General features: G+C 60.8%; 1 protein-coding gene across 4 annotated transcripts in view; it reads left to right on the forward strand.

Annotated features, from left to right (window-relative positions):
- The first annotated feature begins 6,577 nt into the window (after positions 1 to 6,577).
- Positions 6,578 to 12,023, forward strand: part of GLP1R (glucagon like peptide 1 receptor) — a 39,690-nt gene continuing 34,244 nt past the window's right edge. For all 4 annotated transcript variants that reach the window (XM_084889537.1, XM_084889536.1, XM_084889535.1 and 1 more), the window contains exon 1: positions 6,578 to 6,685. In XM_084889537.1, the coding sequence (XP_084745663.1) occupies positions 6,608 to 6,685 (78 nt within the window). In that variant the 5' untranslated portion in view covers positions 6,578 to 6,607. The remainder of the gene's footprint in view (positions 6,686 to 12,023) is intronic.

Below are 12,023 nucleotides of genomic sequence, written 5' to 3' on the forward strand. Positions count from 1 at the left end.
TCCGGGGGTCACCGCTAGGCTCTCTCGGGCCATTTTAAACCCTCTGGGACCCAGGCTTTGTGCTTCAGGGTCCTCATCAGGACGACGGGGATCAAAGGATGCCACTTCACAACCCAGAAGCTCTGGGTCAGGGGCAAAGGGCGGGTCAGAGTGGAGAAGCAGGAGGCTGAGGGTGAAGCCTGTGCCTCGAGGGCCATCCTCCCCAGACACACAGCTGGCCCCGGAGCTGTGGCAGCCCGGTTCGGCTGGTACAAGGCAGATTCCAGGCCACTCCTGGGCCTCGGCGTCACCCAGCAGCAGGTCTTTGATTCCAGGGGCCGACAACTGGGGTGGTGGTGGGGGTGGGGGCATAATGAAGCAACACTCGCGTGGCTCCTAGGACAGTGCCTGGCTGAAGGCAGGGCTCAGTAAATGTGACCTTTCTTATTACTCCAGTTTATAGATGGTCAGACTGCTGCTCAGAGATGTTCAGTGAGCTAATGACGTGGCTTTGAACCCAAGACTGACGTGTGTAAGTGTGTGTGTGTGTGTGTGTGTGTGTGTGTGTGTATGTGTGTTCCCAAGTGTGTTTACATTCAGCTAAAAGATGTTGGCTCTTTCCCCATCTAATCCCCCCGAAGAGGGATATGATCTTCAGTTTTGGGAAATAAACACATTCAAAAGAACCTGGAGCTTGGGAAGGAACCCAAGCGATATGGTCAAGAGACACCTGTCTCCCCACCTCCCCTCCCCTCTCCCTCCCTCCCCATCTTCCCTGAGTGAGAGGTTCTGTCCCCCACCAGGTCTCCCTGCTGAGGAGAGCGGATTCCTTCGCCAGGGACAACGGAGGGTGGGTGGCCTGCCAGGGACTGTCTCCAGGGGCCAGCCTTGCGGTGACATCTTTCCCCCAGATGCTCACAGCAGCTGCTCCCCTTCCCATTCCTGAAGCCAATCTGAAAACCTAGAAGGGCCTACTGTGGAGGGTGAGGAGCAGGACCCAGCTCTGGGCCGCGGAGGAGGCAGGGGGAGGTGCTCCCGAGACAGGCCGCACCCTCTGCACTGCCACAGGCCCAGGGGGACCGGGCGCTGCCACAGCCTGGCGGGCAGGGGCCTGGGCTGCTCTGGGAGCAGCTGCTCTTCATCCCTGAACTCTGGTCCCCGCATCCACACAGTGGGCACATCCCCGGAGGAGGCCAGGGCACAGACAGCACCCAGCAGCACCCACTCAGGGTGGGGCTCGAGAAATGGTTGCTACGTTTTCGAGCATGGCTGTTGCTGCTTTTGGAAGTGCTATTTTATCTGTTCAAATGTCTTTGCTTAGGGAGTGTCTGCCCTCCTTTCTGGGCTTGTCTTAGTCCATGTCAGCTGCTACAACAAAATCCACTGACTGAGGGGCTTACAAACAACTACACGCTCTCTCCCTGTTCTGGAGGCGGGAAGGCCAAGATCACGGCAGCACCAGGCTTGCTGTCTGGTCTGAGCCCACTTTCTGCTTCTTCCTGTCCTCGACGGTGGGAGGGCCGGGGAGTCCCTGGACACCAATCCCATTCAAGGGGCTCTGCCCTCATGCGGACTGGGGGCCACGAACGTTCAGACCGTCCTGGATGGACACACTTCCCTTGGGACAAACGTCATGGAGCACCTGCTACGTGCCAGGCCTGGGCTGAGGCCAGATGGCCAGGGGTGAAAGCAGAAACATCTCTCCAGAGCGCAGGGTCTAGGACGGCGACAGGACACGGTAAGTGCCTCGGTTCATTCCACTCGGTGCTTTGAACAAGAGTCACCAAGCACCTCGCATGTGCCAAGCATGGCACTGGGTGCTGTGGGCACAGAGATGAGAAAAACAAGACCCCTATTCGGGGAAACCACGGAATTAGCCAGCAAACACTCAAGAGGTTCCAACGTGCCGACGGCAGTAAGCACAGGGCCCGGGCCCTGAGGAACTGAGGAGGGGAGGAATCACGGACACTCCCAGGAGGGGTGGAATCACGGACACTCCCAGGAGGGGTGACCCCTCTGCTGAGGCTCTGAGGGGGAGGAGAACCGTGTTTAGGGGAGCTTTCCAGGGTGCTTGTGGCTGACAAGAGCCCCTATCGGCTCTCCAAGGTGCCTGAGCCTGTCCGGAAGCCTAAGTAGGAGCTCAGGGGGGAGTGGGGGCGGGGGCTGAAGACACTGCATAGAGAAGGGGCCTCGCTGCAAGGAGATGGGAGGGGAGCTGCGGGCAGAGCCAGGCTGACTCCTCTGCTGCTGCTGAGTTTGGAGGATTGGTCCTGGGTGGGGGAGTCAGTGGACAGGAGGAGGGACGAGGGTGGGGGAGGGTTTTAGTACACAGATCCTTCCGGAGACCAGGTGAGAGGGAGGGAGAGCAGGCAGGTGGTGGAAAAAAGGGGTCAGACCTCGGCCCACTCTGAGGCTCCCTTACCTTACACCCTGGGGAGTCAATGCACCTTCTCCAGCAGCCCTAGGGCATGCTCCCTGACCTCCCTATGTCCCCCCCTCCCCCCCCCCCCCCCCCCGCATCTCCCAGAATACCCGAGACAGAACCGGAAGGTCTGCAAGCACTGGGCACTTACTGGGTACAGGCTTGTGCCAGTTCTGAAACAGCCTGCGGCGGCTCAGAGCCTAACTGATGTGGAGTCAGGGATAATCCCGGGTGGCACCCGCTCAGAGGTGGCGGCATTGCAGATGTAGAGGCTTTGGACCCCAGGTGCTGAAGGGGAGGCTGAGTAATCTGCCCCCGTGTCTCTGGCTCAGAGGCCACCCCACCCCTGGGCGCTCTCAGATGCCCACCGTCTTCAGCGGGGCCCTCCCAGGAACAAGCCCTGAGAGGAGGACTGGAGGCAGGAGCATTATTTCTGTTTGGGGGGGAGGGGGCTCCAGGAAGCACGGCTGCAGGGCGTTGGAAAGTGGGAAGTGAGAAGTGAGACAGGCGGGAAGGAAGCCAGGAGCGGGTGCGTTCCTGAGCAGCTTCCGCTGCCGGGGAGTCTGGGAGACCATGGGACACACCTGAGCTGTCTGATCCCGTGGTGAGGAGCTGGGGACTTACCGATCCACTCCTGTCCTTCGCGCTGGAGAGCCGCTCCGAGGGGAACACAGGGCTCTCCTCCCGTCAGAGAAAGCCCTGGCCGAGGGCAGATGGTCCTCCAAGTGCTGAGGGGGCTTCAGAGCCCTGCTGGCCAAGGCTGTGACTGCAGTCTGCGTGGTGCCAGGTCACTGCGTTAGGCCCCCACTGGCATGAGGGTAGCTGCTCTGAGGACAGACTGTCTCCGCTTTGCGGTGGGTGGGGCCTGGCTCAGTGTTCAGTAGACACTCAGGATTTGATGTAATTTGGAAGTTGATAAGCTCTTAGTGAAGACCTAGCTCTGTCTGAATACTTTTCTAGCCTCCTATCTTCTGTCCTGTCCTCGCCTCGCCTCCACCCTGGCAGAGCAGAGCCTGCAAATTATTCTCAATAGCCAGCTCTCTCTCTGTCTCTGTCTATTCACCTACCCCACCCACCTACCCACCCACCTATCCACCCACCTATCCATCCACCTATCCACCCATCTATCCATCCACCTACCTATCCACCCACCTATCCACCCACCTATCCACCCACCTATCCATCCACCTATCCACCCACCTATCCACCCACCTATCCACCCACCTATCCATCCACCTATCCACCCACCTTCCATCCACCTATCCACCCACCTATCCATCCACCTATCCACCCACCTATCCATCCACCTATCCACCCACCTATCCATCCATTTATTCACCCATCTACCCACCCGCCTACCCACCCGCCTATCCACCCACCTATCCACCCACCTATCCACCCACCTATCCACCCACCTATCCATCCACCTATCCACCCACCTATCCATCCACCTATCCCATCCCCACCCCACCCCCCCACCTATCCATCCACCTATCCCCCTATCCCACACCTGCCACAACTTCCTCCACCTATCCACCCCCTACTCCACCCACCTATCCATCCACCTATCCACCCCACCTATCCACCCACCTATCCACCCACCTATTCACCCACCTATCCATCCACCTATCCACCCACCTATACCATTCCATCCACCTATCCACCCACCTATCCATCCACTACCTATCCATCCACCTATCCACCCACCTATTCACCCACCTATCCACCCACCTACCCACCCACCAATCCACCCCTATCCATCCACCTATTCACCCACCTCCCACCCACCTATCCACCCACCTATCCACCCACCTACCCGTCCACCTATCCACCCACCTATCAACCCACCTATCCATCTACCTATCCACCCACCTATCCACCCACCTATCCATCCACCTATCCACCCACCTATCCACCCACCTATCCACCCACCTATTCACCCACCTATCCATCCACCTATCCACCCACCTATCCACCCACCTATCCACCCACCTATCCATCCACCTATCCACCCACCTATCCATCCACCTACCTATCCATCCACCTATCCACCCACCTATTCACCCACCTATCCACCCACCTACCCACCCACCAATCCACCCCTATCCATCCACCTATTCACCCACCTCCCACCCACCTATCCACCCACCTATCCACCCACCTACCCGTCCACCTATCCACCCACCTATCAACCCACCTATCCATCTACCTATCCACCCACCTATCCACCCACCTATCCATCTACCTATCCACTCACCTACCCACCCACCTATCCACCCCTATCCATCCACCTATTCACCCACCTATCCATCCACCTATCCACCCACCTATTCACCCACCTACCCACCCACCTATCCACCCACCTATCCACCCACCTATCCATCCACCTATCCACCCACCTATCCATCTACCTATCCATCCACCTATCCACCCACCTACCTAGACTCTTGATTCCAATAATTACAGGCTATTGTTGTTCCTTGTGATTAAGCCCCTATCCCAGTGGTCGGCAAACTCATTAGTCAACAGAGCGCCAAACTGCGGCTCGAGAGCCACATGTGGCTTGAGAGCTGGTTTGCCAACCACGGCTTCAGAGTAATAAAAGCCCCAAGATTTAACCTTGCGGTGACTGCTGGAATAAAGGCACTTTCCTCAGTCCCTTCCACTGCCAGGGGTCTCAGTCCCGGCCAATGGCTGGGTCTGGCGACTGGGGCTCTCAGGGTGTGTCCCTGGGGGAGGAGGGGCGCCCTCTCCCTGCTGGCCTGCTGCTGAGCTTGGACGTCATGGGGCCCGGGCAGAGCATTAGGTGGAGCTGTGGACCAGGGGGAGGTGCGGCCAGGAGAGCCGGGCTGGTGCTCAGCAGCCACGCTCCAGCCCTGCCCCAAACTCCAGCCTCGCTTTTAGGACACAGCCCTTCATCGCCATTGTTGTTTGGGGTCCTCTGTTCTGTGTCACTGAACAAACACCCTAAGTGACACCAAGAGGTGACTGATAGGCCTAGGCAGGCCGCAGGGAAGAGGAGGGAGTGAAGGACTCCTGGGCAGTGGAGGCAGAGCTTGCTGGAGAGGAGATCCCTCTGGCTGTCTGTGTTCCCTCCTGCCCCATCCCTCCTCCAACCCTCCCCTCCTCTCCCAGCCTCTCTCCTCTCCCCCTCCCTCCTCCTCCCCCTTCCCCTCCCCCTTCCCCTCCCCCTTCCCCTCCCCCTTCCTCTCCCCCTTCCCCTTACTCCTCCCTTAGATCAGCCTCCTCTGGGCTTTGAGTTCTGTTCTCTCCCCAGGAGCTACTCCAGCAGAACCGCTTTCCCTTTGGAATGTTCCAGACATGTCCCAGGGCAGGTGCAGGGCTGAGTGCTGCTCCCTCGCCCTCCTCAATGGTGACATCCCAGTTCTGGTGGTGGTGGTGGTGGTGGTGGTGGTGGTGGTGGTGGTGGGCGTGTGTTGTGGGGGTCCCCTTCTCCCGCCCCTCTTCTCCTGGGCATTAGGGAACTAGATCAGCCTGCTCAGGCCTTGCTCTCACCCGCCCCCACCCCTGGCCTGCACTGTTTGGAGGTGGTGGTGGGGTAAAATACAGGGAGACGACACAGGGGTCCTGGGGAAGCCATGGGCCTACATTATCATGGGACACTGAGGTCTGAGAGCCCCCGATTCAGAGTGGGCCATGGGGGCTGCAGGAGGGGGGGGGGCAGACCTCCTGAGCAGCAGGGCCCCACCGCCCTTCCTTCTCCCCTCTCTCCCCCCCGCCCCCAGCCCCGCCCTCCCAGGGCGCCCTTCCGGGCAGACCAGGGAGAGGGGCTCCTTGGAAGGAGGCTCCCCTCGAAGTGGGTCTGTCCGCCTGGTCACTCGCAGCTGTTGGGGTCGCACTTCCTGGGAGGGTCTGCGGGTGGGGTGACCTTGGACGAGTCCCGCGCGCCCCGCAGGTCCCATCTCCTCCGGGCGCCGGAGAGGTGGGGTGCTTTGGCTCCCTTAGCCGCGGCCCCGGGAGGAAGTCGGGGCGCGTGGGTGGCGCTCGGGGCGCGGGGCCCAGCACCCCGGCCCGGGCGGACGGAGCGCGCAGGGCTGCGGGGTGCCGGCCGCGGGAGGGGGAAGGCCGGGACCCGCTGGCCCCTCCCCGGGCGGGGCGCCCCGCGCCGGCTCCTCCCCGCGCCGCCCGCCGCCGGCTCAGTCGCGGTGCCGCAGGTGGCCGCGATGGCCCGGTGCTGAGCCCGCCATGGCCGGCGCCCCCGGGCCGCTCCGCCTGGCGCTGCTGCTGCTCGGGGCGGTGGGCAGGGCCGGCCCCCGCCCCCAGGTGAGCCCCGCGGGGAGGGGGGTGCGGGCGGGCCCGGCTGGGGCGGCGGGACTTGAGAGAAACTCCGCGCCCGCCGGTGGAGCAGCGGGAGCTGGGGAACGGGGGCTGCAGGGCTGGTCCCGGGCTGGGCGGACCGGGTGGCTGGGCCGGGGCCATCCTCCCCGCCAGCGCCTGTCCCCGGCCGCCCGGGCCCCTCTGCGGGGCGCCAGCTGCCTCCCGCCGCCGGGATCTCTGACTTGGCGCCGCGTCTCCCAGACACTTTCCCAACTCCTTCTCTCGGACCCGGGCCGCCCCTGGCCCAGCCCGGCTCGCCCCCTCCCCGGCCTCCTCTTCTCCAAGCGCCGGCCTGGCCCCGCCCGCTGCGCCCCGACCCCGGCCGGCACTTTCTCCACCACCACCCCCAGCTGCTCGCTGGCTGGTCCACGACCCTGACACCCTGAGAAGGCTCTGGGTCCGAGGGGGCCGGGTGCGCGCGCATGGAGAGGAGGAGAGGGGACCCCCGGCCCCCAGCGCAGCCTTTGACTTATAGCCCCAGGGACCCTGCGGCGCCCGTCCTTCCTGGTGACCTCCCAGATGGATTTGTCACACGCACCCTCCCCGGCCCCTGCGGCAGCAGGCTGGAGGCTCTCCCCCCACCTCCCACCTCAGGCTGCAGGCCCCTCACCAGCCCGAGCCCCCTTCTGACCCCCTGGTGGACAGCACACACCAGAGCACATCCCGAGCCACGCAGACACCTTGGCCTCCTCGCCAGCGGAGAGCAGGCCACGGGGAGGACCGCTGAGGCCCCCTCCACGGCCCCCCCTGCCTCCCTGCCTCTCCGGTCTGCAGACTCGGGGGTGGGGGTGGGGGTGGGGGGCTATGGTCAGCCTGTGTTTGGCATAGGGGGTTGTCCTGAGGCGCTGGGAGAAGCTTGAACTGAGAGGAGGCGCAGGCTTGGGTGGCCTGTCCTGTGTCGCAACTGCCTCTTCCATGGCCTCCCATTCCCACCCCCAGACCCGAGGGACCCAGAGCTGCGAGGAGTCAGTGTGCCCACACAGGCCTTGGACTGGTCCCAGCACAGATGGGAGGCAGGATGGGGGGCTATTGCCCTGGTGGGGGCCTCCTCCACCCCTTAAGGATCCAGATTGACAGATGTGCCTCCCAGCTAAGGTGCCAGCCCATTTTCAGCCCCCAAGTTCCTCTCCAGATGCCCTCTGTGTCCCTGTCCCCCAGCCCAGCTACTGCCTCTGGCCATGGAGGTATCCCCCCTGCCCCCAAGTCTTCCCCCCTCCCCCCCACACAGCATCTCCCCAACCCCTCAGCCAGGCCGTGGCCTCCCTGGTGTGCTTGCGATCTTCCGGGAGCCAGGACGGCAGGCCCAGGACCTGCCTCTCCCTCGCCGTCACCTCCTCTCCGGGGGGAAGATGGGGTCAGGCTCCATCCTGCTCCGGGGGGCGTGGGGACTGGTTTGGATCCAGGGAAGAGGAGAGGTTCTGGAGGCTGCCTGTCTTCTCCCCAAAGTTCCTTCCTTTCCCCAGAGGAGACAGGCTCCTTGAACCTGCCCTTCCTTCTGATCCCCTCATTCCTCAGCTCTAGGCCAAAGGCTAAACCCAATATCCTGGGGCCATGGCAAGGCTGGGGGACAGAGAAGGCAGGGTGAGCCAGGCTCTGAGCAGACACGCTCTTGTTGGGGGGCCCTGAGCATCCCTGGCTGCCATGGACAGGGACTTGGAGATGAGACCGCAATAATTGTCATGTCCTCATGCCCGAATATAAGACTCTAAAAAAATGTAAATTTTTCCTTCTATTTTCTGTTCATGAGGTTGGCAAGAATAGAGTTACTCCCTCCAGGCCACTGATGGGGGGGCAGTGGGTGGTCAGAGCTCAGAAAAGAAAGGTTCTCTGTGAAAGGTGGCCCCAAGATTCAGGATCAGAGAGGAGCAAAAGGGGTGTGGGGCTGGTGCGTAGTACCTGCCTGCCCAGGTGGGACGGAAGGAAGGTCCCAGAGAGAGCCCCGGGGTCAGGGGGGGAGCTCTGAAGAAGGGGGCCTAGGCCACTCCATTGCTGCTGGCAAGGACCACCCATCCTGCTCCTGACCTCCCAAGCCCCCTGGGATGGAGCTGTTCTCCTGGGGACGGGAGGCCTTTGACAAATTAGAACCAGACAAACCTGGTTCCCATTTTGAGTCCATCGGCTGGTGATCTCGGATAGGACACCTGGCGGTCCCGGACCTCAGTTTCCACATCTGTAAACAGGGTATGGAGAGGACGGAGACACTGGCACCTGAGACAGCTCCCGCGGCTTGTCAGACTGACCCCTTTGTCCTCGGGAGTCTGCCCCAGGCAGCAGAGGAGGGCTGGGAGAGGGGCTGTGGAGGCCGGCTCTGCACCCCAGGGGAGGCGGAGGGAGTCCAGGGCGCACTGCGGTCAGCGTGGGTGTTGTTCTGAGCGGGGCTCACTCCTGACATGGACCCAGGTGGCTGCCGGGGCAGGAGCAACCAGCAAATACATCCTGCCCTGTGATGCCTTAACTGCCACCTGCCTCTGTGCAGTGTGTGTGTGTGTGTGTGTGTGTGTGTGTGTGTGTGTGTTAGAGAGATACAGAGACATAGAAACAGGGAGAGAGAAACTCAGTCAGACCAGGGGGTGAGGGCTGCATGGGCCTGTTTCTCTGTGTGCTTGTACACGGCCCTGTGTGTGTGTGTGTCACTGTGTGTGAAACATCTCAGCATGTGATTGTGTCTGACAGTGCATATGTGTTTGTGACCTCATATGTGATACTGTGTCTGGAAGGTGTGTGTGTGTGTGTGTGTGTGTGTGTGTGTGAGACATCTTAGTGTGTGGCTGGCTGGCTGCCAGGATGAGTCCGGGTGTGGGTGAGAGATAGAGCACTTGTCACAGAATGTGTGGCTGTGTCTCTGTATGTATGTGTGTGACCCTGTGAGTTGAGTATATGTCAGTCAAGGAACATGTGTGTGTGTGTTTATCTTGTGGGCAGTGTCTCAGCATGTGAGAGACTCTGGGTCATCTCTCGGGAAGTAAGCATGCGTTGACGTAGGTGGTAATGTGTGGCCAGGGTATCCGTGTGAGGTTGTGCATGTGAGAACGTGTGTGCACCATTCCTTTCCCTGTGTATCTGAGCCCTTAAGACGACAAAAAGGAGGAGTGTCTAAGAGCCGGGGCCGACAGCCCCCCCCTCCAGGGACCAGGGGCCAGTGAATTGGGCCCTGGGAAGTGGCTGAGGGCCTTGGGGTCCAGGGAGGAGCCTCCGGGGATCAGGGCTGTCTCCTGAGCCCTCTTTCTCCTTTTGGGGGGCCCTCTCCCATTTTCCCACCTCAGTGGCCCAGAAAGGCAAGGTCTCTTTCCTCCTCCCCTTCGCTCAGACCCGTGCCCAGGAAAGAGAAGAATCCAGTGCCCTTACTCACCCTCCAGGGACCAGGGGCCAGTGAGTCGGGCCCTGGGAAGTGGCTGAGGGCCTTGGGGTCCGGGGAGGAGCCTCCGGGGATCAGGGCTGTCTCCTGAGCCCTCTTTCTTCTTTTGGGGGGCCCTCTCCCATTTTCCCACCTCAGTGGCCCAGAAAGGCAAGGTCTCTTTCCTCCTCCCCTTCACTCAGACCCGTGCCCAGGAAAGAGAAGAATCCAGTGCCCTTACTCACCCTCCAGGGACCAGGGGCCAGTGAGTCGGGCCCTGGGAAGTGGCTGAGGGCCTTGGGGTCCGGGGAGGAGCCTCCGGGGATCAGGGCTGTCTCCTGAGCCCTCTTTCTCCTTTTGGGGGGCCCTCTCCCATTTTCCCACCTCAGTGGCCCAGAAAGGCAGGGTCTCTTTCCTCCTCCCCTTCACTCAGACCCGTGCCCAGGAAAGAGAAGAATCCAGTGCCCTTACTCACTGGGAGGAATAAAACCGCAGGAGGGATTTTCAGGTTAGCAGCGATTGGCTTGGGCTCAAGGCTGAGTGCCCTTCCACCTCCACCCTTCCTCCGCCCCTCCTCCTCACACTGCCCACGCTACAGGGCTGTCAGCTCCTGAGGATGCTCACCTGCCTTATCTCGCCGGGTCTGTGCAGTAACTCTGAGAATGATCTTCCCGTTTTCTAGGCCAGTGTTTCCCAACCTTCTCTCATGATGAGAATCACCTGGTGGAGTTGTTAAAACACAGATTCCTGAATCCCAACTAAGAAGTGCTAAACTAGAATTTTTGAGAACATATAGGTAAAATTGCATACCTAACTTAGTGCTCTGTATATAAAATCTGTCTTAGAGCACTAGTTAAGTATACAATTTTACCTATATGTTCCCAAAAATTCTAGTTTAGCACTTCTTAGTTGGGATTCAGGAATCTGTGTTTTAACAACTCCACCAGGTGATTCTCATCATGAGAGAAGGTTGGGAAACACTGTTCTAGGCGAAGGAACTGAAGCCCCAAAAGAGTCACAGCTGAGATCTAAACTTCGGTCACAGCTGAGACCTAAACCAAGAGGCCAGGGGTCCAGGTCCTCTGACTCTCTGCTCAGTGCTCGCACACCACTCCCTCCGGCATCCTCTTTCTCACCTCCTGAATCTGAGACACCCCCTCCTGTGGTAAACTCCACCCGCATTGGCCCTCACCCCCCTCAGAGAGATCCCAGGAAGCCTGGCGAATCCCAATTTTAAAAACTGCCAACCCAGGCCTGCGGGCCCCTCCCCTCTGCCCTGTACTCTGGGCCAGCTCTGCTGCCCTGTGTGGGGCAGGGGCACCCTCCACTGAGCCCTCCTGTCAGCCAGCAGCCCAAGCCCCACCTCGCTGGCTTGGGGCGGGGCCTCATGCCACAGGAGCCTGCAGTGGGGCCGGGGCTGGTGGGCAGGGCCTCGCTCCTCCTCACCGTTTCCTGCCCGGGGACACGGAGTTCCCCGCATCCTCTCTTGGCTGCTCCATCCGTTTGTTTCCTGCTTTGGGGAGAGTGTTGACCCTAAAAGTGATGGAGGGGTGGGGCCCAGACTCCCCAGGAAGCCAGGCTGCTTGCTCCACTGCTCCTTCTCCCACAAACAGCAGCATCCCGAGGCCGGGCTGTGGACCGTGCATTTCCCTGCCAGGCACCCCTCTTGGCATGAACTCACCTATTCCTTCCTCACGGCAAGCCTGGGTGGGGAGGGACTGTTGCTATTCCCATTTTGCACATGTGAAAACTGAGGCTGGGAGTGAAATTCCTGCACAAGGTCACACAAAATGGGGGGAGGGGGATGTTAATTAATTAATTCCATGTCAGGCCCAGGTTTGAGCCCACAGCCAGACAGGGGGACACAGCCAGGGCTGTTTTCCCTCCACGGTGTTACCGAGTCCACTTGAGCACCTGGGCCCGGCAGTCAGGGTGGCCCCAGCCCTGCCC

The sequence above is a fragment of the Pipistrellus hanaki genome (assembly GCF_964339955.1).
Source record: "Pipistrellus hanaki genome assembly, chromosome: 7".
Classification (NCBI taxonomy): domain Eukaryota; kingdom Metazoa; phylum Chordata; class Mammalia; order Chiroptera; family Vespertilionidae; genus Pipistrellus; species Pipistrellus hanaki.